The 14,691-nt window shown below is 44.2% G+C and overlaps 1 protein-coding gene across 3 annotated transcripts in view; it reads left to right on the top strand.

Moving 5' to 3' along the window:
* The window catches only part of BAIAP2L2 (BAR/IMD domain containing adaptor protein 2 like 2), a 93,506-nt gene that overhangs the window by 27,592 nt on the left and 51,223 nt on the right, over positions 1 to 14,691 (top strand). For 2 of the 3 annotated variants that reach the window (XM_068251404.1, XM_068251403.1), the window contains 5 exons: positions 2,714 to 2,800; positions 8,700 to 8,761; positions 11,006 to 11,077; positions 11,830 to 11,946; positions 13,230 to 13,376. In XM_068251404.1, coding sequence (XP_068107505.1) covers positions 2,714 to 2,800; positions 8,700 to 8,761; positions 11,006 to 11,077; positions 11,830 to 11,946; positions 13,230 to 13,376 — 485 coding nt within the window. Of the gene's footprint in view, positions 1 to 2,713; positions 2,801 to 8,699; positions 8,762 to 9,179; positions 9,316 to 11,005; positions 11,078 to 11,829; positions 11,947 to 13,229; positions 13,377 to 14,691 lie in introns of those variants that run through there. The other variant, XM_068251402.1, reaches the window with a different exon arrangement.

Raw genomic sequence — 14,691 nt, 5'->3', positions numbered from 1 at the left:
AACGCTTTCTGGCAGCAAAATAAAGTAAAACAGCCTGGTTATTAATATGTCTTGCACTGTACATACACGTTTATCTCATCATGTCACATGTCGTCTCAGGTATACTTTAAAATGTGCGAGTAATGTTCAGAACTACAGCAAACAATTTTTCAATAATGTCGCGATTGAGTAGACGAAAAACGTTGCATGAAAGTGTACCAGAGACCAGATAACATAAAGGATTTATGCATACCTGGGGCTTCCTCCAGCCCCATGCGCACGGATTGCTCCCACGCCGCCGTCCTGCGCCTTCTCAATCGCCGGTACCGGGTGCTGTAACGTCAGTCGTGGCCTGTCTGAGCAAGAGAAGTGCGCTGTCTACGTATCTCTCTGGCGGTAACCCCCGAAAGTTTGGTTTTGGCGGGGCAGTGGCCTCACAGCCAATCTGCGGAGTGAAGCCAGTTTAAGGCCTAGAACCCACTACAAATCGCTATTGCTAATCGCAATCGCTAGCTTTTTTGACGAGCGTTTTGTAAGAGATTTCATTAACGACTGCCGTAGCGTTTTTAAAGTGTCAGCTTTTTGCCAGCGGTTGTGTAGCGATTAGCGTTTTAAATTCTGATTGGTCCTTTCAATGAATTTTAATTTTGTTACAGTGTGCAGTCTTTTCAAAACACTAGCAAAATCGCTCTGTGCAGGTTTTGATGAGCGATTATGCCAGCGTTTATATACTTTACATTGCAGAAACGCTAAAGCTAAACGCTAAACTGCTGCATGTCCTGCGTTAGCGATTTTGGTCATCGCAATCGCTCCAGTGGAATTTGGCCCATCCATTGACATTAGTTGAGCATTTAGGGAAATCGCTAGCGGTTTGAATCGCTCCCTAAATGCTCAGGAAATCGCTCTAGTGGGTTCCAGCCCTGAGGGTTTACAGGATCGATATGGAAATCCACATAAATCACCGTAATCAACTTAATTTCTGTGCACAGGTTTAAAAAGTTATTACTCTTATATTGATATTACTAGCTGATTGCCCGGCGTTGCCCGGGTATGTATTTGGCTGGTGTTGGCTCCGCCCACTTTTCTTAACCCTAACACACAAACACTCAATGACCTAGTTTGTGAGCTTTGCATTGTTTGGCATCAATAATTTGCATTGAAATGAAACAAATCTGATTGGCTGTGGCTCCACCCTCTTTTCTGAATTGGAACCCCAGTCACCCAATGACCAACTGTAACAGGTTTTAAGCTTGTGCCCTTAACAGTGCAAGAATGGCAGCAATTGAATATTCCCCTTGAAAAGCAATAAATGAATTTGGATTGGCTTTTGTAGGCTCCACCCTCTTTTATGAATATTAATCCTAGTCACCCAGTGACCAACTGTGCAAAGTTTGAGAACCCTGCCGTTAACAGTGTAAGAATGGCTGCAGTTTACATTTTCCCAGTGAAATATGTATTTGTCTCCAGCCACTGATGACCCAGCATTGCCTGGATATGTATTTGGCTGGTGTTGGCTATTCCCACTTTTTCTAACAGTAACAGACAATTACTTAATTACTCAATTACCAAATTTGTGAGCTTTGCAGTCTTTGGCATCAATAATTTGCATTGAAATGAAACAAATCTGATGGGCTGTTTGTGTCTCCACCCCTTTTCTGAATTTGAACCCCAGTCACCCAATAAATAACTGTAACCCAGTTTGGAGCTTGCGCCAAGAATGGCAGTAATGAAATATTCTCCTTGAAAATCAATAGATGAATTTTGATTGGCTTTTGTAGGCTCCATCCACTTTTATGAATAATAGCTGATGACCCGGCGTTACCCGGGTATGTATTTGGCTGGTGTTAGCTCCGGCCACTTTTTCTAACCCTAACCCACAAATACTCAATGACCAAGTTTGTGAGCTTTGGGGTCTTTGTCATCAATAATTTGTATATTCCCATAGAAATTAAACAAATCAGATTGGCTGTTTGTGGCTCTGCCCCTCTCCGGCATTTGAATCCCAGTCACCCAATGACCAACTGTAGCAGGTTTGAGGCATCTGTTATTAACAGAGCAAAAATGGAAGCAATTTAAATATTCCCCTTGAAAATGAACAGGTGAATTTTGATTGGCTATTATAGGCTCCACCCACTTCCCATAATATTAATCTCAGTCACCCAGTGACCATCTGGGCAAAGTTTGAGAACCCTTGACATTAACTGTAAGAATGGCTGCAGTTTATATTTTCCTAGTGAAATTGGTTTTTGGCTCCCCCCTTGACACACAGTCACTCAATGATCAAGTTTGTGAGCTCTGGGGTCCTTGGCATCAATAATTTGTAATTTACCAGTGTTAAAGTGTACCTGTTAGAAAACCAAAAAAGGCCCCTATGGGGTACTCACCTCAGCAAGGGATGCTTCTGAAGTGAAAAAAGTGCCTCAAAGAGATACTCACCTTGGGAGTCCTCCAGGGGCTCCTCCCGTCCCTCTCCACCGGCTCGTTTCAGCGCTGTCCCCTCTGAAAGATCTCTCGTCATCACATGCACGGGTCTGTGCTACTGTGCAGCTGCACGCCTGCGATCTTCGAGGGTCTTAGCGGTGGAATGGAGCGGTGCAGTGGGACAGAGGATCCAGAGGCGTCCCTCTTCCGAGGTAAGTATCCCATTTCTTTATTTTAGTTCTCACGGGTTTAATTTGAAGTAGATATGCAATCATTTCTTCTGATGAGCTCATTGTTTTTGTTTTTTCCTCAGCGCTTTCTGATGTGGCTGAAGTCTACTTCAACTCAATTAAGAAGATCGGTGAGCAGGCGGTACAGAGCTCCTCGTGTCACGGACTGGGTAAGTGATGGGGACAAATGGGAACCGAGGGCATTATAATAGTATGTCATAGGAAAGGTGTCCAAAAGTCCAGTGTTTAAGCAGCTGTGTGTGCACATGCGCAGGGGTCGCGGCCCTGCGCACCCTGGTGGTTTTCCGTTTCAGCAAATACATTTTACAATAATTATGTATAAATGATCTAGTCAGTGTTTGCCCATTGTAAAATCTTTCCTCTCCCTGATCTACATTTATCACATGGTGACATCTTTACTGCTGGCAGGTGATGTCTGTGGAAGGAGGTGCTCCTGTTTTTGGCAGTTGGAAACAGCTGTTGTTTCCCACAATGCAACAAGGCTCCCACAGTGTGATGTCAGTACAATTTCACCACAATATCAGCAATACGGACCCGACTTGAGAAAATGTAAAGTTTTCTTATGGGAAAGGGGGTATCAGCTACTGTTTGGGAGGAAGTTAAATCCTTGGTAAGCATTCCCCTTTAACCACTTTACCCCCAGCTGTACTGATATCTCCATCCCTTTTTCCATCCTTTCACCCCCAGGGACGGAGATACCCTCACCTCCCACCGCTGCCCGCGCTCCCTCGTGCGTGCACTCCCGCTCTCGTGCACGCTGCTGCCCGCTCGCCCGGAGATCAATGAACGGGAAAAACCGTTCCCGTTCGTTGATCTAAGTCCCGCAATGATCCACTGCTTCTATGAGAAGCAGCGATCATTGTGGGAAAAAAAAATCCCAGCCTCATTGCTCTTCCTGTAAGCGTCCTTCCGACGCTTGCAGGTCGCATAAACAAAAAGTTACTGTGGTCATCTTGTGGCCAAATAGTAAAACTACACCCTAAAGCATTTTTCATATTCAAATACATTAGTTTTACACAATAAATTAACTCATTACCTCCCACACTCCCCAATTTATTTATTTTTTGTAATTAAAAAAAAATTACAATAAAAAAAATACATAAATAGTTACCTTAGGGACTGAACTTGTTAAATATTTATTTCAAGAGGGTATAACACTGTTACTTTATAAACTATGGGCTTGTAATTAGGGATGGACGCAAAACTGAAAAAAAAATGCACCTTTATTTCCAAATACAATATTGGCTCCAAACATTGTGATAGGGACATAATTTAAATGGTTTTATAACCGGGACAAATGGGCAAATAAATGTCATGGGTTTTAACTACAGTAGCATGCATTATTTAAAAACTATAATGGCCGAAAAATGAAAAATAATGAATTTTCCCCACATTTTTTCCTATTTTCCCATGAAAACATATTTAGAATAAAATAATTCTTGGCATAATGTCCCACCTAAAGAAAGCCTAATTGGTGGCGAAAAAAACAAGATATAGTTCATTTCATTGTGATAAGTAATGATAAAGTTATAGACGAATGAATGGAAGAAGTGCTGAAAGGTGAAAATTGCTCTGGTGCTCAAGGGGCCCTCAGTGGTGAAGTGGTTAAATTATGGATCAGTGGTAAACACACCAAAGTTTCGGGGCCACAACACGTCCCTTTTTCAGGGTGAAATAATGACTGTATGTTCTTATAGCTAGAAAACACACACGCACCCATTTATATAGCGAAAGAACAGTGAAATGGTGACTGTATGTAGAAAGAACAGTATAATGGTATAAAACAGGCGTGCCTGCTTATGTAATGTCACAGAAATGGTGACTGTATGTAGAAAGAACAGTATAATGGTATAAAACAGGTGTGCCTGCTTATGTAATGTCACAGAGGTGTGTCACTCACAAGACTGATAATGCTGGTTACTAACGTTCAGCAAGTACAGCGATCACATAGAATTCTGCTCATGTCACTAATCGTGTGACACTGCAGCATCTAAAGGGTAAAATGATATCAATGGTGAATTTGTTCATCCTCTACAGGTGAAACCTGCAAAATTAGAATATCGTGCAAAAGCCATAATCCTAAAAATGATAACAAATAAAGGCTTGAACTATTTCGCTTTGCATGTAATGAGTCTATTTCCTATATCAGTTTCACCTTTTAAAGAGAAACTGTAACCAAGCATTGAACTTCATCCCAATCAGTGGCTGATACCCCCTTTTACATGAGACATTTTTTCCTTTTCTCACACGGATCATCAGGGGGCGTCTGTATGGCTAATACTGTGGTGAAGCCCCACCCACAGTGTGATGTCAGCACCTAGGTACTGACATCACACTGTGGGAGCCTTGTTGCATTGTGGGAAATAACAGCTGTTTCCAACTGCCAAGCAAGCAGCATCTCCTTCCAGTGACATCACCTGCCAGCAGTAAAGATGCCGCCATGTGATCAATGTCAGAATGTAAATCAGGGAGAGGAAAGATTTTACAATGGGCAAACACTGACTAAATCATTTATAAGGGCCCTTTTCCACTAGCTGCATTTTGTCAAAAACGCAAAACGCATGCGTTTGCTGATTCTTAAGTACAACATGTTTAAAATAAGAATCTTGTGTGGCCTTTTCCACTGCTGCGTTCCGATAAAAAAAAAAACGCAGACGCATGACTGTGCAATTATGATGCATTTTGCGTTTCAATGTAAAGTATAGGAGCGCATGAAAAACGCCTGGGAAACACATAGAAATGCATTTTGCGTTTTGTATTGATTTAACTATTAGTATCTATTTTAAAAAATCAAGACAACACTTGGCAATCAGAAAAAGGGAAACGCAAACACATAAAAAACGCACAAAAATGTGTTTGCGTATTGCAGTGGAAAAGGACCCTAAATGATTGTTGTAAAAATGAAGAACTTTTCATTACGTTATATTCACTGCAGTTCCTCTTTAAGTTGAATGACTGAAATAAATGGACTTTTTAACAATATTGTAATTTTTTCGAGTTTCACCTGTACTTTAAAATCCTCATAATTTTTGTCCCCTGTCCGTCATTCTGGCTGATTTGTCTGCATGTTTGCCGGTTGAATCAGAACATGCGGCAGGATTTTATCATACAGGGTTGCCATGGTAGTTTTGTGTTTACACACACATAAAGCTGAGATTTCCTGCTGGGGGCGGGGCTGTCAGAAGCCGTCCAATGGCTGAATGACAGAGTGCGATGGGGTCAGAGCAGATGGTACAGAGGTGTCCGTAGTTACCCGCAATATGTGTGCATTATCTTGGGAAGGGCCGCACTTTGAGCTCATTAAACAAATTACCATACAGGGGTCCTCCCCACTGACATCAAACACACATAAATCTTATCTCCTGTTCCTGAATGACATCAGCAGCAGCAGATTTGTGCGTTCATCTGGACTGTGACAGACTGCTGTGATTTCAGAACATGGTAGAAGGTTGCGTGTTTTTTTTCCCAGGATTTTATCAATTGCTCATAAAAATGCTATTACATTAAAGCAACCCAGAATTGAATAACCACACAGGTCATACTTACCTCCCGTGTAGTCTACTCCTCAATCTCTTTCTCCTCTCTTGTGTCCTGTTTGTCCACTGTGATCAATGGAAGTCTCCATCCTCCATCTTGAAAATGACCGTTACCCCATAACAGCTTCCGGGTCAGCACACCATTAAACTTTAATATCGCCCACTTGGGGCCATAGGGAAACATGGACATTACCTTGCTCATCAATTGTCCTTTCAGTTATAACTGTCAGCAACTGATATTTAAAGAGACTCTGAAGTCTCATAAAATTCACCTTTTTATTTTAAAAATCTCTCTTACATCACTGCCCTAACTAAAACGACGCATCCCCGCGGCTGAACACTAACTAAACCCCCCGAAACTCCCCGGAGCACACTGCGGGGAGTGCTTCTGTGAGAGGCAGAGCTTTTGGCTGTAGCTTTGCCTCTCCACGCATCTATCAGTGCGAATCGCCGCCTCTCCCCGCCCCTCTCAGTCTTCCTTCACTGAGAGGGGGCGGGGAGAGTCGGAGCTACGCGCTGATAGACGGGAATTGAGGCAGAGCTGCAGCTGAAAGCTCTGCCTCCTACAGCAGCAAAATCAACGACCAAGAAAGTTGTGGATTTTGGGGGGGGGGGGGGGGGAGAGTTAGGGGGGATTTACTTAGTGTTCAGCCGCAGGGATGCAGCGTTTTAGTTAGGGCAGTGATGTTACAGAGATTTTTAAAATAAAAAGGAGAATTTTATGAGACTTCAGAGTCTCTTTAACTGACAGCAACTGGTATATTTCAGTTCTGACAAAATCTTGTCAGAACTGGAAGGGATCACTGTAAGAAGAAAATGGTGAGCTTCTGAGAGGAACTGACGGTGAGGTAAGTATGTAATATTCATTTGCAGCTACGTCATGTGTTTATTTTAAAATACAGTAATTTTACTTGGTTCAGGTTCCCTTTAAAATCTTGCATTGTCTGTTACATTACCTAGAACCTGAGGCGTGTTTGTCAAATCATATTAGGATACAGAGGCATGTTCTGTGTACAATGACCTGCCTCTGTGTCCTTTCATTGTGCCTCCAGCCCCCCCCCCCCCCCACCCACCCCCGGGCTCTGCTGCCCCCCCCCCCCCTTTAAAAAAGTGCCAGGCTAGCGACAAGCAGATTGTCACTAGCCTGCTATTTACCTCAGCCTGTCAGTCACCACCGCTCCCCTGCCTCCTGTATAGCGCGGCTTCCGCATGTGTGGCTGAGTTAAAGAGAAACTCCGACCAAGAATTGAACTTTATCCCAATCAGTAGCTGATACCCCCTTTTACATGAGAAATCTATTCCTTTTCACAAACAGACCATCAGGGGGTGCTGTATGGCTGATATTGTGGTGAAACCTCTCCCACAAGAAGCTCTGAGGACCGTGGTATTCCTGGCAGTTTCCTGTCTGTGAACCTTGTTGCATTGTGGGAAATAGCTGTTTACAGCTGTTTCCAACTGCCAAAAAAGCATTCAGCAGCTACATCACCTGCCAGCAGTAAAAATGTCACCATGTGATAAATGTCAGAATGTAAGTCAGGGAGAGGAAAGATTTTACAATGGGCAAACACTGACTAAATCATTTATACATAATTATTGTAAAAATTAAGCACTTTTTTTTATTTCAGTATTTTCACTGGAGTTCTTCTTTAAGGTAGCCACACATCCAGTGATTCTGATTCCATCAACAAAGCGATCGACTTTATTGGGCGATCGACTTCGGTATGGTTGATCGCAAGTCGATCATCAAACAGCCCACACACTACAAGTGATATCCTAAGCGATTCACCTTAACCAATTGTTCTTTCTAATAGTTGTGTCTACGTGCGAAAATCGATTCAGAGTTGATCGAATGACATATGAATAGTAGCCGTTTCCTGTGCGATTGACCGATATCTTCCATCCTGCTCTATCGACTAAGCTGGTCGATTCGACATGAAATCAGCCACTTTTCATCGATTTGGAATACTGAAACACACTTAATTTTCTCTCAATTCGATAAAATTATCAAAACAAAGGTCGATCGTACAGCAAAATCGATGTGTATGGCCACCTTTAGCCCTCATGTGTTGGACCATGTTTTTTCTGATGGTGGCTCTCTGTACATTGGCCTGCTGACACTAGGCTGCTTTGCTGGAAATATAACAATGGGGTAGTTGGATTTTTTTAAAGGGGAACTGAAGTAAGAGGTATACGGAGGCTGCCATATTTATTTCCTTTTAATCAATACCAGTTGCCTGGCAGCCCTGCTGGTCTATTTCTCTGCAGTAGTATCTGAATAACACCAGAAACAAGCATGCAGCTAGTCTTGTCAGATCTGACTTTAAAGTCTGAAAGTCTGAAACACCTGATCTGCTGCATGCTTGTTCAGGGGCTATGGCTAATAGTATTAGAGGCAGAGGATCAGCAGGAGAGCCTTAAAAGGAAATAAACATGGCAGCCTCCATATACCTCTCTTTTCAGTTCCCCTTTAAGTCTTCTAATCAGGCTAACATGTATTGTATTACCCCCACAGGTCAGGTGCTGATTCAAATGGCCGAAAGCTGCAAAAACACCAGCGCTGGACTTAGTTCAGTAGTAAGATTTTTTTCTGATATATTATGACTGTTGGAAAATTATTCAAGGCATAGAGTTCCCTTCTTTATGGATATATTTGAACACGATTAATGCTTTTCCATAGATCCAGAGCAACCATCAAGCAAAGATTCTCAGATCAATAGGTCACTATGGCGAAAAATTGTAAAATTTTAAATATGTGCAAACATATACAAATAAGAAGTACGTTTTTTTCCAGAGTAAAATGAGCCATAAATGACTTTTCTCCTATGTTGCTGTTACTTAGAGTAGGTAGTAGAAAACTGACAGAAGTGACAGGTTTTGGACTAGTCCATCTCTTCATAGGGGATTCTCAGGGATTTATTTATTTTCAAAAGCACTTAGTGAATGGCAGTTGCTCTGTCCAACTGCCAAATAACTGTGTAGCGAGCAGGGAAGCTGGCCAGCATTATTGTTTACTGTAAATCCTTTTTAGGGAATATCTTTATAAAGAATCAAAGCCTTGCTGAGAATCCCCTATGAAGAGATGGGCTAGTCCAAAACCTGTCACTTCTGTCAGATTTCTACTACCTACTGTAAGTGACAGCAACATAGGAGAAAAGTAATTTATGGCTCATTTTACTCTGGAAAAAACGTTATTTGTCTATTTGCACACATTTTACATTTTACAATTTTTCGTCATAGTGCCATAGTGGTTGGACTGGTCAGTAATATACAGTATAAGATCCTACAGGACACGGACTCAAATGGTACAGTAGATCACTTTATTAGTAAAAACTCATGTTGCAGCATGGGTGTATAAAGTGTTTGAAAGGATACCTTAGGAGGCTGTTTGTTTATCCCCCACCACTCCTGTAGGAATACAGTACACAGAATGGGGTGTAACTATCCCCCAGGTACCTCAATAACACCACACGCTGTAAAGTAGTGGGCTGGCTAGATAAGGAAGTAGGGCAAAGCTAACGTGGCTACCGAGTAGAAAATATCACCGCTTGGTGTCCATCAAATAAGGTGAGTATCGTCTATAGCCAGTTTACACTCATAAAACAAATAAATAGATGGGGGCGGAGTATGCAACTAGTATCTAAAGAGGTGCTCATACATATATACTTGATATTTAAGTCTTTCAGCCAGAGAGAGAAAAAAAGGAATACAGCCTAGTTATTTGTGTGCTAGGCACTGTACATACACTGTACATTCTATCTCATCATGTCACATGTCACTTCAGGTATCCTTTAACACACCTAGCAATTTTGGTGACAATAGCTTGTATGGAGGCTTTGCTTTTAACCAATAAAGTCGGCACTAAATTACGCAAAAATTAGGCGAAACTGTGAAATTCTGATTACGTTTACATGCAAAATTAATTAAAAATTTTCCCGAAATTACAGTTATGTGAAATGTGCGCTCATCACCAGGGGCCAGTAGAAAACAAGCTTATTTGGAGTGCTTTTGAGTAAATGCAGCTCTGATTGGCCGGTTTGGCTGTGGTTAGGATTGAAGTGACCAAGGCTCTATATGCTTCAGAAATGATGGGAGGCATCTCATGAACATTGTCCAAATCAGCTGAATTCTGGAAATAATTACGTAGGTGGCTCGCTTACGCCTACTGATTATCGATGTATAAAAAGTATTCAGTTCATAAGGAAGTACCCATATACTGTATCCTCAAATATAAGTAAACCCCATGTATAAGTCAACTCCATTATTTGACACTCTTAAGTTGGATTTTTTTTATTGACTCAAGTATAAGTCTACCTAGCAAAGTTATTGGCTGCACTTGGGGCTCAGGAGGGGTTAATGACTGCACTGCATACAGTATTGCAGCCATTAACCCCTTCTGTCCTTACAGTGCAGCCAATAACTACTCCAGGCCCCCAAGTGCTGCAATTACTCACTTCCTTTTATGCAGCCCAGTATTTCCCCCCTGCCCCTTTCCTTGTTAATTGTTGTGGCCGGCATTTCACACCTGAGTTTTTTTGGCATTTCCTTTATCAAGAGAATGTCACTTATCACTTATGGGTAAATTGCTACAAATTGGAATGTCATTAATAGTACACACATCACTCAGTGATGCCCATGACTCGTGTATAAGTCGACCCATATACTTTACTATGTGAGTCAGACCTACATTTATAGACTTGTAGTCGAGTATATATGGTATGTTCTCATCTGATGAGGAAGTGCAAATGCAGAGTCCTTGTTCTGTTGATCACAGGGAGCACATTTTCTTTTTTCATGTTTTTTTTCTTATCCTTTTCCTAGTTTCAGACGTTACACAGCGACATTGTACAGCAAATGGATAAGAACACAAAATTAGACATGCAGTTTATACACGTAAGTAAACCTGTATGATCTACAGTGTATTGTACCTGCCTACAGGGTCGGGCCGAGGCATAGGCTGGAGAGGCTCCTGCCTCAGGGCGGAGTGTAGGAGGGGGCGCAGAATTCATTCAGCTGTCATTCCTAATTGTGTATGAAGCAGAAATAAATAAGAAAAGGGGATACATAGCAGTGACTGCAAGCCAGATAACTAAATATTAAGGTGTTGGGGAGGTTGTGGGCCCTGTGGAACCTCTTAGTCTAATAGCAATCAGTGTGTGACGGCTGGGGTGGGAGGGATGGGGAGGGGCCTCTTAGTGTAATAGCAATCAGTGTGTGACGGCTGGGGTGGCAGGGATGGAGGAGGGGCCTCTTAGTCTAATAGCAATCAGTGTGTGACAGCTGGGGTGGGAGGGATGGAAGGGCGCACTTTGGTGTCTCAGCCTTGGGCGCTGGAGGACCTTGTCCCGGCTCTGCCTGCCTATTCCCTTATGTCATCTTTCTGTGCCGGTATCTTGTGAGCTGTGCCCCAACATCAAATGCGTTCAAGCCATTATGAGTGTGGGCAACCTGCTCACTTCTGGACGCTGTAGTGACATTTTTATTTGTGACTGTGCAGCGTTGGCGCCATCTTGTCTGGGGAGACGCAGAAGCTTTTCCCAGTACAGTTTGTGTTTTAGCCAGGCACTGCTATAGCTCCCATTCTAGACATTGTTATACGATGGAAGAATTGAGGTGTCTCGTCTTTCCTAATTGTATATCAATAGGACAGCCAAAACCGATACGAAATGGAGTATCGACAGAGAGCAGCCACTCTCGACAAGTGTATGTCTGAGGCCTGGAGAATGGAGAGACAGAGGGATCGCAACCTACACAATATGAAGGTAAGGGTCAGAATACAAGCAGATACAATAGATCAGGTCAGAAGAACACATGATTTGGTTCATGCAATCAGGGCCGTGCATAGGATCCTTGAAGGGGCGGTGCTCAAACTTAAAAATGGGGCCCTCCATCAGCAATTGGTAGACTATTCTTGCCCCCCACAGCAGCAGTGGATGGTCTCACCCTGCCTCCCCCCCCCCTCACTGCAATAGGTAGATTCGACTCTACCTGCTCCACCCCCCCCCCCCCCTCCCCAGACATCAGCAATAAGTGGCCTATCCCTACACCCCTCCCTTACCACAGAGGCGTATCCAGGGTTTCAGCACCCAGGTACAAGGACAGTTTTTGTCCCCCCCCCCCTCCCCCTGGACAAAATGGGCTTGGCCACACATCAAAATGTGGTCATGGGTGGAGTCAAAAGTTATTTAGATAGCTATATGTGCCCCCTCACCCCATTCAGATAGCCAGATGTGCCCCCCTTTAAATTGCCAAATGTGTGCCCCTTTAGATATCCACATGTGCCCCCTTTAAATAGCCTTATTCTACATCTGTTAACGCTTCTGCAGAGGAAGGGAGAGAAGCAGGGGCACTTCGGGCAGCCAGCAAGCTGCCTCTCATGCACGTGGGGTGCAATGGCCATGCTGAGCACCCTCACAGTGCTGCGCCCAGGGACTTATGTCCTCCCTTGACCACCCATAGCTACTCCTCTGCCTTCCCACAGCAACAATAGGCTCCTCCCTGCTTCACCCCCCTCCCCATACAGAGCAGTAATGCATGGCCCTTGCCTCCTAGCACGAGGATTGCCCCATCACTCACGTCACGTCACGGAGGACACAGCCTGGACTCTGGAAGGTGCGTTGTAGTCACCTGTCTTCAGCTACTGCACCCTCCTTCCTCTGTCCTCCAGTCCAGCAGTGTGTGGGAACAGAGCGCCTCTTCTCCATACTCTCTGGCAGCCACACCTCTTCTGAACGTCGGCCAGTCACATGACATGCCATGGAGACAGCAAGCTTCCCGGTTCTGTTTCCGGATGACTTCTCTGAACTACCCCTCTCCATAGGCTGTGATAGCGCCCCAGTGAGGAGAGAAGGAGGCAGTCTTGGAGGAAAGGGGTCCATATGTCGGTGGCAAACAAAGGGTCCGCCCCTGTGCATATGCCTGCTTGCGATTACTGAGATGTATTTTATTCAGAGGGTTGGCTCGTACTTGTGGTTTGCCGTATTTGTTATACATGTCCACGGCTGTAGGTCTGCTTACACTCTTTTCTTCATTAATCGTTCCCCAGGAGAAAGTAAACATGCTTCACTCGGACATGTTATCCTTTGTCAGAGACAGTCAGAGGGCAGCGGATCTGGAAGAAAAGCGCAGGTATAGATTTCTGGCGGAGAAACACTTGATGCTCTGCACCTCCTTCATGCAGTACCACAGTCGGGTAAGTAAGCGTGACTCTGCAGTTCTTCTATCCTTGGTGAGGGTGGGATCTCCCTCTGCTGTTCTGCATCGATCAGGTGACTAACTCCATAGCTATTTTAATTGTATGAAGAGATGTATCTTTACACAATTAAAATATGACTTTAAAATTCAGACTTGTGCACTCTTACACGCTGCACCAGTAATTACTTGCATCTGCACTTCATCATCTGCACTTCATAACAAGCAAAATCCTGATCGCTATACCATCTGGTCCACGGAGCATCGAGTGACAGGTCCCTGGCCACAAGATGGACACACGTGGTAAATGGCTAATTCCTAATTAACTACCTGAAGACCGCGGCGGCAGCCCCAATACCGCCTAACGGCAATTGGGGTCAAGTCCTGGGGCCGGCTACTGCAGGAGATCGCGCGTAGGCTGCCCACGCATCTCCTGCTTGGGAGGCGGAGTTCCGCCCTGCCTTCAGTCTCTGAGCGGCGATCGCCACTCGGGAGACTGTTAGACGGTGAAACTGCCGTCTATTTACTGGGTACAGCGCTGCGATCTGAGGCAGCGCTGTACTAGGGACAGCCGTGTGACACGGCTGTCCCCCTGGGGCACAAGAGAGCGATCGCTGTGATAGGCTGGCCGGGGGAAAGAGGGAGAAAAAAATGTTTGTTTATGTTAAAAAAAATTACAATAAATATTTGTAAACAAAAAAAAACGGGGGGGGGGGGGGCGATTAGACCCCACCAACAGAAAGCTCTGGTGGTGGGAAGAAAAGAGGGGGGGGATTCACTTGTGTGGTGTGTTGTGCGGCCTTAAAGCTGCAGTGGCCCATTTCAGTACATATGGCGTGGTCTTTAGGGGGGGGGGGGGGTTAGTCACAGTGGTCCTCAAGTGGTTAAACAGCCCACCAAAACTAGGTGAGAACTGTCCATGTGGCCATTTAGCCTTTAGTGGCGTTGGAAGTAATTTACCTCCTCCAGCACTGGATTCTTTTCATCTCACACCTCCATCTTGTGACATCACGCAGCTTGTGAGGAGACCCAGAATGCACACAGAGGTGAAATACAGCAGGCGGTTGCACCGAAGAGGAGGACCCAATGCTGGAGGAGGTAAAATACTTCCACCACCATTGCAGAACTCTGCACCGGGCAGCAGTGGCCACCAGGCAAGTACCAAAAGGGATGTTCCTGACGTAAAGTGAGCAGGGGAAAAAAATCTGACCCTTCCTAACCCAAGGCTGCCCCATGCCCTTGGATGACTTGCTCCCTTGGTAGTTAAAGTGAACCTCTAGACTAAAAATCTACCCAGCAGAACTGAAAAGGCTTGG

Source organism: Hyperolius riggenbachi, chromosome 9 (genome assembly GCF_040937935.1).
Source record: "Hyperolius riggenbachi isolate aHypRig1 chromosome 9, aHypRig1.pri, whole genome shotgun sequence".
Classification (NCBI taxonomy): domain Eukaryota; kingdom Metazoa; phylum Chordata; class Amphibia; order Anura; family Hyperoliidae; genus Hyperolius; species Hyperolius riggenbachi.
Note: the sequence above shows the minus strand (reverse complement) of the source record. Positions and strands in the feature narration are given on the sequence as shown.